Genomic DNA, 16,051 nt, shown 5'->3' on the forward strand with positions numbered 1-16,051 from the left:
CAACTGAGCCAGTTTCACTTTACACCATGGGGGAGATTTATCAAACATGGCGTAAAGTGAAACTGGCTCAGTTGCCCCTAGCAACTAATCAGATACCACTTCTCATTCCTCACAGACTTTTTGGAAAATGAAAGGTGGAATCTGATTGGTTGCTAGGGGCAACTCAGCCAGTTTTTACTTTACACCATGTTTGATAAATCTCCCCCACTGTCTTCTGGATCCTTTGTTACTTTGGGATATATGGGATACAGAGGTATCTTAAACTGCCCATTAGAGATGAGCGAACCGGGTTCGGGTTCGAGTCTATCTGAACCCGAACATTCGGTATTTGATTAGAGGTGGCTGCTGAACTTGGATAAAGCTCTAAGGTTGTCTGGAAAACATGGATACAGCCAATGACTATATCCATGTTTTCCACATAGCCTTAGGGCTTTATCCAACTTCAGCAGCCACCGCTAATCAAATGCTGAAAGTTCGGGTTCGGATCGACTCGAGCATGCTCCAGGTTCGCTCATCTCTACTGCCCATATATGTTAGATTAAAGATGGCCAATTTCGAGGGTTTAGCTACCCATCTAATGTATGTAGAACGGTCAGGCATGTTAAATTTTAACAAGCTAGGAATAGGCATCTGACAGAAGTGTCTGGCAGCGGCTCTTTCTATATCCAGAATACATGTATGCTCAGCTAAGATAAGCATGCATATGTATGTGGGGATTCAGCTGACAGTTATTTAAAATGTACTGCCAGCTCTACTCCCTCCCCTGTATGTTTATGGTGGAGTTAAGTATCTGACAGATGTTTATTGCATATGGCCGACTGAAAGGAATTATCCAGGAATTGAAAACCATAGCTGCCTACTTTAAGGAACAGCGCCACTCCTGTACTCAGTTTGTGTGCGGTATTGGAGCTCACTTCTATAGAAGTGAATGGAAATCGGTTGTCATACCATAGGCAACCTGAGGACAGAGGTGGTGCTGTTGAAAGCAGTTATGGTTATCTAATCTTGAATTAGGTTGAACAGTCTAGTCTTATTGTTTGCAAAACTGTTGATGTAAAGAATATAAAGAAATTAAAAACAATGAGAAAAATAATTAAGGGGCAGCGAACCTTGGCCATCCAGCTGATACAAAACTACAACTCCCATCATGCCTGGACAGCCAAAACTAAAGCTTTGCTGTCCAGGCATGATGGGAGTTGTAATTTTGCAACAGCTGGAGGGCCGAAGGTTCCCTGCCCCTGTATTAATGGGTCCAGCCAAAAGTAGGGATGACTTCAGCGCTGAACCATGACACTTTGGTTCCCTGCCTCCCATTGAAGTAAATAGTAGTGGGTTTTCTGTATAAAATTAACCTTAATGGTAAAGTGGTGCTCTGCTAAACACTAGGTGTACATCTCCTCTTAAAACATCTTGTAAAACCAGCCTTTTTATAGATGGGAAAATGACCCTTAACCCCTTTAAAAGACTCATTTTAGTACGCCTATAGTTCAGCAACTCCATATTTAGGTCCATGTCGCACTGGTAGACATGTTCCAACTTTGTAAACTTTACAGGCTGCTCCATTAGTGTACAGTAGGTATACAGTGTCTGCTCCCCCACAGCTATGGTTCCCATCATCCCATGTGACCTGTTAGGGCAGGGGTAGGGAACCTTGGCCCTCCAGCTGTTGCAAAACTACAACTCCCATCATGCCTGGACAGCCAAAGCTTTAGTTTTGCAACAGCTGAAGAGCGAAGGTTCCCTACCCCTGTGTTAGGGTCTCAGGGCTTATGCAGCCAACATATTATGCCTATGTTGAATAAAGTTATAGTAAAGATGCCTTGGTGCAATGGATTCCAACTATTCTGTATTTCTTTCTCAAGTAAATATTTATTTATATTATTACATTAAAAATGTTTCAAATACATATTAAAACAATAACCCTGTAAGCCCCGCCCACAACCCAGAACATAAACAAAAGAACACAGATAGATCATATAAAGCAGAATGTAACACAAGGAGCTTCTGAGAAACTGTATGAGCATGGACCATCAGTAAACCTCTGTATACAGTTACTATAAGATGCCAAGGCTGGGAAGAGAGTGGGAGGTGAGAGCAGTCACAGATTTAAGAAAGTACTTGGAAAGATGTATCCGTATATTCTGTATAGTCAAGAAATATGGGATCATTATCCGAGTATACTGTCTTGAATTAGCAAGAATGAAGCTAATCCTGATGTTTCGATCTTTCCCACAGATGCACAGATTTAGCCATGGAGCCATACGTAATATAAATATATTTCTCTAATATAAGGCAATCATCCAGTTATCGTCAACAAGTTAGCTTTTAGATGTGGTTGTTCCACTAGAGCACATTGCAGAATATGATATTTTCAGCAGCACTGTTCCTCTGTTAGCACTTAGTTTGTGATCCCCTGTGTATTAAATGTGCAATATCGATTGCATACGTTACATACATATGATGAATTTAATGAATTTTCTCCTTTAATTCTGAAAATGTACAAACCACTTATAGTTCGTTAGAATTATCGAATACAGTCTCTGTAGCACCGCCTAGTGGCTCTGATGAACAATGTAATATGGTTAATTTTTAATTTTTAGAACAATAAATAATATGATGTATTATGTTAGGGTAATATAACTGAACTGGATCTGACTGAAAACCAGAGCTAATTTTCATTTAGGTTGCGTTCACACCTACAGGATCCGCAGCAGATCTGCAGCAGATCAGCAGCAGATTTGATGGTGCAGATTTGATGCTGTGTTCAGTTATTTAAATGAAATCTGCTGCAGATCTCTTAGGGAGATAAATGATTTAACATTTTAATAATGGCTTTTTATATGATTTCTGGTACAACTAATATGCGAGTTATCACCTTCCCCAACAAAAGTGACAATGAAAAATTCAGCTCTACTACAATTATATGTCATTATTTCCCTTACAATAGATTAGCTATAGTCAGTCCTGATCAAAACAATCATTAGAAATAGATCCCAGACCTGAAATACAATGTAACAGGTTGAGGCAGGGAAGGCAGTTGCTATGGGGCCCGTGGGGGAGGGGGGCCCTACACAGGGAAGATAAGAGCCTCCTGTGTCCTGCTGCTTAAACCCTTATGTACTGCAGAGTGTAAGTGACCCAGTGTTCTCTTACATGCTGCAACACAAAGCAGGGATAATAAGCTAAAGACAATTCACTGCTCTGATAACCTCTGTTCTCCGAGCTCCTGCAGAGGTCAGGGGTTATCAGTGCAGGAGTAGTGAAGCAGAGAGCTAATTGTCTTCTGCCTATTAACCCTTTTTTTGTGTTGCAGCATGTAAGAGAACACTGGGTCACTTACACACTGCAGTACATAAGGGGTTAAGCAGAAGGTAGTCTGCTCCTGCACCTATATATATAACCATGAGGCTCCTAATAGGCTGTTATAGTTAAATACAGTGGATGGACAGAACAAGCAGACATTGGTTTTCTGCTCTGCCAGTCACTGTTGTGGCTGCACTCAGGATTCTGCCTCTGGCCACAAGAGATTTATTTTTTGGCCACGTCACAGAGCATATATATATATATATTTATATTATAGTGTGTAGGGGAGGGGGGCCCCATACAGTTCTTTTTGCTATGGGGCCCCATGAATCCTAGCTACGCCCCTGCCTATTAGGTAGTTTTAAGTTAATATAGCAGGAGAAAACAGAAACAGGTCTGTAATCCCAGACAACTTCATTAGGGAAACCACCATCGCTCTGGGTATGGATTGTATTAAAGGCTTTTTACATGGGGGCGATTATCGTGCAATTAATCATTAAAATGTTCAAATTTAAATGATAATCGCGGCAACAATCAAACGACAGATGAAAATTTGTTCGTATGTCGTAGATCACATCTTGTGAACTGACCTCAAAATCATCGCTTCCTTTACCTTAAAATCTTACGATCACATTAAGGCTAGATGAACACGTAACGTATCCACAGCGGATTTCACGATGTGAGTTTGCAGCAAAATCCAACTCGGGGAAAAGGCCTGCCCCTCTGATGAACTAGCTGCTCAGCCAATCAGTGACTAGAGTGACCCCAGTCACTGACTGACTGAACAACCAATCCATTGGAGGTCCCGTAGCTGGTCCCGCCACTTACCGCGGGCACAGGGGGAGGTAAGTTCATACTCCTGATCAAGTTCCCCCTTCTTCTTCTTTAAGTGATTTATCTGTACATATAAAAAGGCCCTTAGTGTTAGCTATAGACAACTTTACTAGTTCCCAAATATATCATTAATAGAGATGAGCGAACCGGGTTCGGGTTGGAGTCCATCCGAACCTGACCGTTCGGCATTTGATTAGCAAGGGCTGCTGAACTTGAATAAAGCTCTTAGGTTGTCTGGAAAACATGGATACAGCCAATGACTATATCCATGATTTCCACATAGCCTTAGGGCTTTATCCAAGTTCAGCAGCCACCGCTAATCAAATGCCGAAAGTTCGGGTTCGGATGGACTCGAGCATGCTCCAGGTTCGCTCATCTCTAATCATTCACTGTTTCCTTGGTTCTTTAGAACATCTCACGGAGGCCGTGTCCATAGAGAATAAGGACAAATCCTGGAAATCCTTTACTTATTCCATTGCAAAACTACAACTCCCATCATGCCCTGACAACACTGTAATAAAATATGGAAAGTAGGAGTGAAATATTCTTCCTGAATCATAACCAGCCCTTGTGTCCTCATACAACTTCTGGCAAATATTACAGATACTTTATCACTAATCCACTTAGCTCTGTGAAGTCTGATTTATTCATCCATGAGCCATAAGCAGAAAACAAGCATGGCCTGCATATATACTGTATACTGTATACTAGCTGAGGTATTTCCAAGCAGCCATGGCCATACACCTTATACCCACTGCCCTAGTTCTGATCAGCCTCCTGTTAAAGGGGTTATCCACAGATAGAAAGTTATCACCTATCCATGAGATAGGGCAGGGGAAGGGAACCGTGGCTCTCCAGCTGTTGCAAAACTACAAGCTTTGGCTGTCCAGGCATGATGGGAGTTGTAGTCAGAAAGTTATACAGATTTGTAAATTACTTCTATTTAAATTCTCAAGTCTTCCAGTACTTATCATATTCTGTATGTCCTGAAAAAAGTGGTATATTTGCAATCTGTGCTCTCTGCTGCCACCTCTGTCCATGACAGGAACTGTCCAGAGCAGGAGAGTTTTTCTATTAGGATTTGCTACTCTGCTCTGCACACAGGGGCGTAACTACCACTATAGCAGCCATAGCAGCTGCTATGGGGCCCGCCGCATCAGGGGGCCCCATGGCCTGCCCCTGCAATACACTGGGCCCCCTGAGCCGTCATCATTTGCCACACCAGGTGGCCCTGCTGGTCTCCTGGGTTTTGCAAATGTCCCTTTAACTGCAAGCACTCCTGACCAGAGCTAGCAGTTATGTAGTTATGACTTCACTTGGCCGTTTAGTGGTCAGTCGGGGGGTCCCAATCAAAAAATTGCTATGGGGCCCCAGCCATTTCTAGTTACGCCCCTGTCTGCACAGTTCCTGTATGGGACATAAGGGGCAGCAGAGAGCATCATATCAGGCTGGAAAGAATACATCCCTTCATGCAAGACATTCAGCAGCTAATAAGTACTGGAAGACTCCAGATTTTGAAATAGAAGTCATTTACAAATCAGTATAACTTTTTGACACCTGGGGACTGAAGAAGAAACTAAGCAACAATGTTTTTTTTTTGTCGTTGAATCAACCCCTTTACTAAGTTAATACATCAAAGGTTAGTTAAAGGGACTTTTTTTTATGCAATGCAGCGCCATAGGTTGTGCCTGGTATTACAGATTAGATTTGTTCATTGGGATTAGAGATGAGTGAATCTACAGTAGGAATGGAGTGAATTGCTTTGTTCCTATCTGTATTCCGCTCATCAGGCTTTGGGCTTTGAAGTCTGCTCCACTCTATGGGTACTTCTACACGGAACGATTATCGCTCTGTGTAATTAAATACAACGATCAGCCGATGACAACGATCATCGGCTGATCGTTGATATAGGTTTGAACCTATAATTGTTAGGCGCCGACTGCGCACCGCTGCGTGTAATAGCGGAACGCGGACGTCGGCTGACGATATGTGCCGGACGATTATAACATATGTGCTGCAGACTGGAAATGTGAATTTGCTTATAGTCCTACAGGCTTTTTTTATTTTTATGGATCATGAATTAAGAGGGATTATATTAGGGATTTGTTATTTATACATGACGGGCTGGGGATTCTCTTCATCATATCACTACATGAGAGTCTGCAGAATGGAGGGAGATGTGAGCATGACAGGCTCTTGGCTGGGATTCCTAGAGGTGTTGCTCTATGCTCCTCCTTTCCAGCTGAAGAGGCTGGGAGACAGTGAGAGAGAATCAGTTCATGATCAGAGCTGAGGGAGGCAGCGCAGGGGATCTGTCCATAGCATCGCCTGCGCTCCCAGTACATGACTTGTCCTGTCTATCAGCAGGGTGGACTCTAAGCAGCAGCCGCAGCCATGTGGGGATATATACACTGTGTGCTCTTCTCTCTTCTCTTCTCCTCTGTAGTGACAGCAAACAGCAAGGTAGGAGGATTCCCACTTTAAATATTCTCGATAGACTTTCGCCAACATTGGGTTGAATCAGGAAGAGGGAAAGTTTTGCAAACTTCTGTACTGCTAGATGTCATCTCCTACGTCTATGGTGCTATCACCATGATAGGTTCTGTTTGCTTCTGTCAGAATAGACATTAGGCAGAAGCACCAGCAGCCTTTGAAGTTTTAGGAAACTCATGTGTCTTTTAACATGTAGATATGACATTCCCTCCAAAGCAGATCTCTTGGGTCGCAGCTGCTCGACAGGTTTCGCTTGGCATCAGAGCACTTGGGTTTTGACTGATTAAACCAGATGAATTGAACCTAAATATCTCCGGTTTAATCACTGTACAACTGCTTGTCCTGGGCTGAGCGGCTTAATGCCCGCAGCTGTTCTGCTGGATGAGCTAAGCTATTGCTTGTGGCTTTCTGCTGGGAGAAGAAGATGGGTGGCAGGTGCGCGGTCATGTGAGAAACCTGCAGGGGGGTACAAACTTTCTTCTTGGTTGGGGGTAGACGGCAATGGCATTGGAGTAGACACATGGATCTACTGTATTTATTGTTTGCAGGTGGGGTTATGAGTTTCAGAAGGAAAGGGACTTGTATCCACGTAATGTAATACTGTGACTTCTATCATAGTGTGTGTACAAATAAAGCAGAGGCGACATTCTCCATTAAGCTTGGATTTCTGGTTTATACATCTTTATTACTTATATTCACACTTTGTTATTGTACTATCCAACACCCCATTTACATTCTGCTTTTTGGGGGCCAGGACGGGATTCATTGGGATATTGATGAAAAAGTATTGTGACATTTGCTGTGACCTTTCACCTTAACAGACCAAACTAGTGCTGCGTTTACACGGAACGATTATCGTGCAAATTTGCACAATAATGATCTAATTCTAACGATGATTGTACGTGTAAACGCAGCGAACGATCAAGCGAAGAGCGAGAAATCATTCATTTTGATCTTTGAACATGTTCTCAAATCGTCGTTGGTCGCAAAAAATCGTTCCGTGCAAACAGTCCTTCACCGATTTAACCTATGTGCGAGATAGGCTTATGCGATCGAAAAATTATCGCAAAACGATTTTTCCGTACAATATATCGTTCCGTCTAAACGCTGATCGTTATTAAAAAAAAAATTGTTACTTCGAATTCGTTAATCGTACGATCGGGCGAATAAACACTCTGTGTAAACGCAGCAAGGGTGCGTTTATACAGACAGATTTATTTTACAGATCTTTGAAGCCAAAGCCAGGAACAGACTATAAACAGAGAACATGTCATAAAGGAAAGGCTGAGATTTCTCCTTTTTTCAAATCCATTCCTGGCTTTGGCTTCAAAAATCTGTCAGATAAATCTCTGTGTAAACACACCAATAGTCAATTCATGATTACAAGCCACTTTATGAGTGTAGTAGACTAGTATAGCTTTGCCATGTCAATGGTAGGCTTAAAGGGAATATGTCCACTGCGGCAACATCACAGTATATGTTGCCATATCTTTTTGTTGGTTCTTTCAGACCCTCTGAAATCCAGACAAAGAATTACATCTCGTGAGTAATTCCGCCCCAGCACTATGTAGCTGGAGAATTGCCTGCTGTCTGACATGGTAATCAATGGGGCAGAAAATCCTTATTTTAAGGAGGCCAGTGAGTAAAGCTGTGTTCACACTGTATTACAGCATCTGTTTGGCTAAGTTTATCCTATGAAACTATAGGTAATACGTGACTAGATGTTATGGTATCCATCTGATATATAACTTGTCAGGTTAGGTCCATTCTTTTACAATAGGACGAATCTGGTTTAAGACCCATTGGCCAGGCCCTTTCCATTTCAGATATCAGTTACAGGTTTTTATCATGTGTCCATATCCTAAAATGTATCCACAATCAGGTAAAAGGGCCAGTATAGGTGTAAATAGGGAAGTCAGCCTTCCCTAGAATATTCATCTATATTATAATTCTATGTAATGCGTTGTGAGTAAATACGTGACAAAGTGTCCTGTTCAGACATGATTTGATTTGTACTCGTATTTTAGGCTATGTTCACACACAGTATTTTTGTCAGAATTTTTTCACCACCTGGTTTTGGTTGAAAAAATACTGTCCAAAAGACTGACAGAAATACTATGAGTGAACATACACTAGAAGATAGCGTTTTTTTCCACATAGTTGAAGTTTATAACTTTTTCTGCTGTTGTTGGGATTAGTGCTAGTAGATATAGGTTACGCTTCTTTGGAGACAAGGGTTAATGCCCTTTGCCTATAGACAGTGGACATCTCTGAATCTCATTCATTCAGAAACAATGACAAATGATTGAAGCAATTTGCTCCTTGAAACCAGAGATACTAGAACTTTTTATTTTCTGCATCGAGTTTTACTATGATGGTTCTAATCCCACTTATAGCAACACATCGTTGCAAGAATTTATAAAGACCGTCCTATGTACATGGCCAATTCCTGTATATCTATTACCACTTTAATTCTTCAAAGCATCCTTATAAGACCCATGGTTGTGCTCTATGATCAGTGTATACACCAGGGAATTCTCCTGACATCTGATATGATGTAGGACTCTAGGGGGTTCTTCTTCTTTGACTTCTTGGGAGCATCTGCCCAATCATCTGTGTAACCATATGCAGCAAAGTTTCCTCTATTTATTTGTACCAAAAATTGGGGAATACCTGTGTGATGCGTTAGTAGCTGGGCCGCCGTGTATCGGTGCTATGCTCTGTTATGTCATGTTGCTTGGAGTCCCCTCTCTGTATGTTTTCGCGGCTCTCTGTCAGGGTTACACCTCAGTCCGCTGCGTCTTGAGACATGTGGTTGCTAATGTTTTTCCTTATTATGTGATTCGAGCCTGACTTAATGACTCAGGGGTCTGTAGCCTGTAACTCCACAGCCATTGCAGTCAATGTATCTCCCTTGTCCTGATAGTTTGACTCATTCTATTTAAGTATAGATCAAGTGTAGTTTAGCTCACAGAGGATTTAGCTCACAGAGGATCCCGAATTGTCAACAAGGTCTCTACAGGTTTCCAGCAGCTGGAAAGAAAGGATTTACAAAATAGCTCTCACACCTCTTGAGCAAAGAGATGTCCCTTCAAGTCGAGTCTCGCTCAATCAAGGAGTCTTAGAACATTGGGAATTTTATGCCAAGCCAAACAGTCTCTCCAAAAGGAAAGATTTCCCATCTGCAGACAGCTGTTTTAGGGTGTTTGCCCCTCATCAGTGCAGAGCAGGATGTTGGCTGGCTAGTGAGAGGTCTATTGGCGTGGGTCAAAGGGGTACTAACTCTCCTTAAGGAGGGCTCGTCATAAAGACGTGTGGAGACTTAAAGACCATTGCTGCTCCACTGAGAATGAATTAGTAGTGGAGCAGCAATGGTCTGTAAATCTCCACACGTCTTCATGACGGGCTCTCCTTAAGAAGAATCCCTACCCCTTTGACCCTCAGCAGCTGGAAAGAAATGCTGAATAATATGGTCTTCTATGGGCTGATCTATTAGGGGTCAATGCATGTAGTGTTCACACATGTTGTGTATGTGGACAAACATCCCTCAAGCAGATGTTCTTGGGGCTATGATTTGGGAGATTTATTTACAGGCTATTTGCTGGTTTCTGTTGTCAAGGACAAAGGAAGCCATAGGTGCATCTCATCCTGCAGCTGTCGTGTGGGAGATGACCATAGACAATGGTGGCTGACTCCTTATCATTGCCGCCTTGGCTTCTCCTCTCACAGTTATTAGCTCTATGCCCTCTGCACATCATCAGCCTGTGCCCCCCAGCTCCTTTAGCATGGTTCAGCACCCCCCCTCCCCCTTTTGAGTTTTACGGCATCTTATCCTTGGCCGTGAATTGGTAACGTCCCCTTATCCAAGGTGGCCAAAGAAAACTTTTATTGATCATGTTGCATTTTTTTTGTAGCTGACGCTTGTACGAAAAGGTGAATCTAGGAGATCTCACTTATTAGACTAGGGCCCCATGGAGACTCAGGGTTGTCTATTGGCCTACTGGAAATCCCAACATTTCTGCAACTTTAACACCATTTCAGTATTTCTTAGCACGGGGGAATGTGGGAAACATGGAGGTTGCATCAGATTCCTGCTGTCTGGCTGCTCCATGCAGCGGGTGGATACAGCGGGAGGACCGCCTGGAAACCTGGGATACAGCCTATGGCTATGGCTGTATCCCAGGTTTCCAGGCGGTCCTCCCGCTGTATCCACCCTCTCCATGGAGCGGGCAGACAGCGGGAATCATTGCCTAGAGTTCGGGTTCGTATGAACCCGAACCTCGGCAGGTTCGGACCATCCCTAATTGAAATCAACTGGTGCCAGAAAGTGCCAGAGACTTGCTTTTTACTCCTATCAAAACATCTCGAGTCTTCCAGTACTTGTCAGCTGCAGGAAGTGGAGTATTCTCTCCAGTCTGACACAGTGCTCTCTGCTGCCACCTCTGCCCATGTCAGGAACTGTCCAGAGCAGTAGCAAATCCCCATAGAAAATCTCTCCTGCTCTCCAGACTGGAAAGAATACACCACTTCCTGCAGGACATACAGCAGCTGATAAGTACTGGAAGACTTGAGATTTTTTTTTAAATAGAAGTAAATAACAAATCTCTAGCACTTTCTGGCACCAGTTGATTTGTAAGAAAAAAATTGGTGAACAACCCCTTTATCTACTGCAGTCTACAAGATTGCATAGAACTCAGTGTATTGCATTGGACTATAATTCATATAGACAAAAACTGACAGTGTAGCCCTTACCTAATGCCACATCTTCACTACGAATTGCAGGCAACCCTGTGTCGCCATAGAGCCCTACCCTAGTGGATTGTGTTTCTGACACTTCACTCAAGAATCAGCAAAATCCTGAGCTGCAGATTTCCATCTTCCCTCTGTGCTTAGCTGCTTAGCCCTATGTACCTTGCCAATAAAACTCTTTGAAGTTTTTTCTTCTAATCCCTGAATCACAAGGTTATCTACTGTTTTGAACTGTGTGTGCAGAAGCTACCGTACTCTTCCATCACCGAATTCCTGGCTCCTGTATAATCTGGAATCCATTCCTCATCGGTGAGAATAGTAGAAATCCATTCGATATGGACAGCTGTGTTACAGAATTCTTGTTTTTAGCAGACTCCTAACCCATTCAGTCCTGGGGCAGATGACATGATAACTAAGGAGAAGAACATATTAAGGTAGAGACTTACTCACATCCAGGTACAGTGCCATGCTTGTGCCAGTGGCTGTGCCTGGTAGTGCAGCTTTCCATTACAATTCAAGTCCAATTTAAGTGAGTTGCAGTACCTGACGCAGCCACTATCAGATATCCTGCATCCTCACTGATCTGCTATTGATGGTCACAAAGCTAGCCATACGAGTTAGATAGCAAAGTAATAAAATTATATTTTTCTTATAAGTTCATAAGTCATAGAGGCTGTGCTGAGCTGCAGCATTCACACCTCCTCCCTCCACCATCCTTCACTGTTTTGCTTGATCGATGTAAAGGGCTCAGTGCTGGAAGACAGACCATGTATATCAATTATGTAGTGTAGACGTAGCCTTCATGGCACTTAAGATTAGAAAGTAAACATTTTATAAAATCGCAAATAGCTGTCGGGTATGCCTGCAGAGTATGATATAGAGAATTTTCCCCCTTTAGGCAAGGAATCAGTCAGCTGCAGTTCATGAACTACTGACACTGTTAGATAGCTTTATGGACAAGGAGACACATGGTACCTTTCATTTAATTGTCTGTGCTTCCAGAACGTAGAAAAATGCTGTTATTCTATAGTACGAAGAGTCAAAGAGGCTTTCCCAGGCTCCTGAAATGCACCAGGATGTAACACCTTCTTACTTCCCATTCCCATACCGGTCCCTGCTTAGAACACAGCCTTAGGGCCCTAACACACTATGGAAATCACGCCAATAAGCTCTGGCGGATTTTGTGCTCTTGCCAGGGCCGTATTTACCACTAGGCACTCGTGGTCCGGTGCCTAGGGCAGCACCTTGCAGGGGGGGCAGCACCGGGGAGCAGGGGGACAGAAAAAACTAATTTTTTTTTGTTTTTATTTTTTTAGTTTCTCTCCTCCCGTTCAGACTTGCCAGTAAATCTGGTGTCTTTTCCAGGGGGGTGGGGGGTATGGTGTATTGGTCAGGTCTGGTATCGCCAATAGGTGCGTGTAGATGGGGCGTCTTCAGGTTTAGTGCTTAGGGCAGCAGCAGCTGTTAATACAGCCTTGTTCCTTGCCCCATGCTTCTACTTGAAGATCTGCCCTTCCCATAGGCCAGGGAGCAAATAAAACTTTGCAAAAATGTCTTTGAGGTCCATGGACACATTGATCTCTTTTGAATGACAGCACTAAGTATCTGGCAAATGTGGTGAGCCCCCAGAGGTGTTATATCAGAGGGACGGTCGGTCACTTGCTAAGTGTTGTAGTGTGACACCACTCCGGTGGTGGATTATTATTATTATTATTATTTATTATTATTATTTATTTATAAAGCGCACTTAATTCCAGAGTGTTAATGGCCAAGATACAGCCGGACCTTATTATGTTGTCACGTGATGCCAGTGCCTGGTGGGCACACAGGTGTGATGGCTCGCCTGCTTTTAGTGTGTAAGGCTGGCTGTACCCTTTTACCCTGTGGTCGGTGTCCTGACAGGTTTCTATTGATATCGATAGTATCACAGATGATGTAGTCACGGATGGCCAGAGCGGTGTAATGACCCTATTGGATAGTAGGACCCGCCACCCACAGAAAGGGGAAGTGTCCCAAGGCTGCGGTGTATATGCTCTGTAGGCGGTTATGAATGATCACAGACTCTTGAAATAACATTGAGTTGGTTTACTACTTGTAAATGTGCAGCAGGTAATACAGAAGATCTTTGATATACACTTGACAAAGTTCCGATACAGACTTGAACATAAGACAACCAGATCTGTGAGATAAGTGCCGAGTAGGAGATGGTTGTGTCAGTAAAGTTGTGCTGAGGTAGAGTAGCAGAGAGGAGGATGCTGTGAGAGTCTCAACCCATGTAGTAATGTGCTCTGCCGGGATGTTGGAGGATACAATAGAATACTTGTAGAAAAAGAACACCTGTGCCTGTGTATTGATCCTTGTTTATGTCTTCACACCAACTTATGCGTTGGCTGAACCGTACTAATGGGTGACACAGGTCTCAGGCCTTGTTACGTGGGCTAAGCGGAATGCTGAGGGTTCCCTGCTGACACCTACGCTGTGAGATGGAGTTCATAGGCTTACTGCAACTTTGCTCCACCCGGATCAGTTCCTACCTCTTTGGTTCTATAGTGGATACTGTCCTGCACTGTGACTTCTCCTTGTCCACAGCGTGGGTTGAGGTTATCTTTTGGCTAGTCCTCTCCTGGAAGGTTTAACACTGCATAGTGCTTTGTGTGGGTACTTCTGAGAAGGTTAATAACAGTGTGCTGTCTTGCGTCCTATCCATGCGGGGTACTGGCTAAGACTGAACTTTGGGGACCTGGCAGAGGGCCAGGGCCCGGACAAGACTGCTGTGGAGAACTATCTAGCTTGCGTCCTTCCTCCACACCGCCCTGAATGGAAAGCTCCTGCTCCTCCCCCACCCAAGGGACTAACTTCCTCTATGGCGTGAAAAGAGTGCAATAGGAGAACAGAGAGGAGAGGTGATAGGAAAGAAGAAAGCAGAAATCCTACTGGTCTACAGATTCTGGTACACATAAACACAATAACCCTTTGCGATCCTTCTGCTGTGCAGCTTCCACTTGCTAATACATAATACAGTGACATCTAGTGGCCAACTCTTAATACTACTTTCACTATAATAAGACCACAAAAAGTACAGGCTTTTGTGAAGGGTGTATATAATAGTAACACCCCTAGTGGGACACCACACAAATAATGTTTTAGACTGTGTAATTGTCATAGCAGCACCTTAGCACAGGGATGGGGAACCTTCCGCTGTCCAGGCATGATGGGAATTGTAGTTTTGCAACAGCTGGAGGGCCGAAGGTTCCCCATCCCTGATTTAGCAGATCCCCCTTATTGGGGTCCATTTGCATCGTCCTATCCAAGGAAATTACCAGATAATCTTTATTCACTAAATTGAATCTGCTTGGAATGAATGAAATTGGTTTTCTTCTAAAGCCTGGTTTAGCTGCTTGTAGTTTCTAATCAATCTGCCTTTGTGGGAATTATGTCAGCACACACTGATTTCCTTTTGGCCATGTTCAGGGCTTACGCATCTATACAGCAGCCAATCCGAACATGGAGAGCTATAGTGCTGCCTTTTCCTAAAAACATGATCTATCCATGCATTCTGTCTAGAGATGAGCGAACCTTGAGCATGCTTGAGTTCATCCGAACCCGAACGTTCGGCATTTGATTAGCTGGGGCTGCTGGAGTTGGATAAAGCTCTAAGGTTTTCTGGAAAACATGGATACAGCCACTGACTATATCCATGTTTTCCACATAGCCTTAGGGCTTTATCCAACTTCAACAGCCATCACTAATCAAATGCCCAACACTCGGGTTCGGATGAACTCGAGCATGCTCGAGGTTCGCTCATCTCTAGTTCTGTCTAGTAGTACAGGAGCTCGGTTTTATTCAAACAAATAGAACTAAGCTGCAATACCAGACACAGCCATTTGTCAAGAGTGGCGCCATTAAAAAAAAAACAAATTTGAGTCCTGGATAGGTCCTTCAATTTTGGAAGATGAACTTCATCTACCACTTCTGTTTCTAAGTTGGAAAAGGTCATGTGTTAATACTTATCTTTCCAATGTCTGAGACCTCACAGTTTTATGATTACTCTACACTATAAAAAAAAAAAAAAGAGATGCTCAACTAAAAATGTCATTTACACATTTGTCTATGGGAAGGGGGGGTTCTTGACATTTTCACATGCCTCGATTTTATTTTTATCAACTCAATTAACATTCCCGTCATATTCTACAGCGGAAGGATAATTAGCGCAGAGCTGCAAACAATGGCGGCAGATGTCACACTTCAGGCTCGCCGTAGACAGGAAATTCTTATCATACGCTATAAACATGTTAGTCCCCCATTAATCCTGCCGAAACAGAAGCGGCTTCAAAAGCTTCGACTTGCTGAAAGAGGTTTAGCCAAGTGTTGTTACAACTTATTAGAAGACGTAACATGTTAGGGCTCCTTTCCCTGAGGTTATACTAAATCATACGGAAACTACTATTACTTGTAGTTATTACTTAGAACTACATGATGCATAATTTTATAGATTGGTCAGATGGGGGTTCAGTGACTGCGCCTCAAGTCTATGGGAGTGTTTGAGCAAAATATACTTAATACTTAACAATACTACCACTTCCATACATTAACCCCTTCCTGTCCTGGGGATTTTCCTCTTTTTCTTTTTTTTTTTTTATCTGCATCACCTTCTAAGACTGAGCTGTAGTTG

General features: G+C 43.1%; 2 protein-coding genes across 2 annotated transcripts in view; both read left to right on the forward strand.

Annotated features, from left to right (window-relative positions):
* RPL35 (ribosomal protein L35) overlaps positions 1-16,051 on the forward strand; it is a 446,139-nt gene that overhangs the window by 48,886 nt on the left and 381,202 nt on the right. The gene's annotated exons all lie outside the window — the stretch shown is intronic.
* The window catches only part of OLFML2A (olfactomedin like 2A), a 61,615-nt gene continuing 51,994 nt past the window's right edge, over positions 6,431-16,051 (forward strand). The window contains exon 1 of the mRNA XM_069986763.1: positions 6,431-6,600. Within this exon, the coding sequence (XP_069842864.1) occupies positions 6,532-6,600 (69 nt within the window). The 5' untranslated portion in view covers positions 6,431-6,531. The remainder of the gene's footprint in view (positions 6,601-16,051) is intronic.

This window comes from Dendropsophus ebraccatus, chromosome 10, assembly GCF_027789765.1.
Source record: "Dendropsophus ebraccatus isolate aDenEbr1 chromosome 10, aDenEbr1.pat, whole genome shotgun sequence".
NCBI lineage: Eukaryota > Metazoa > Chordata > Amphibia > Anura > Hylidae > Dendropsophus > Dendropsophus ebraccatus.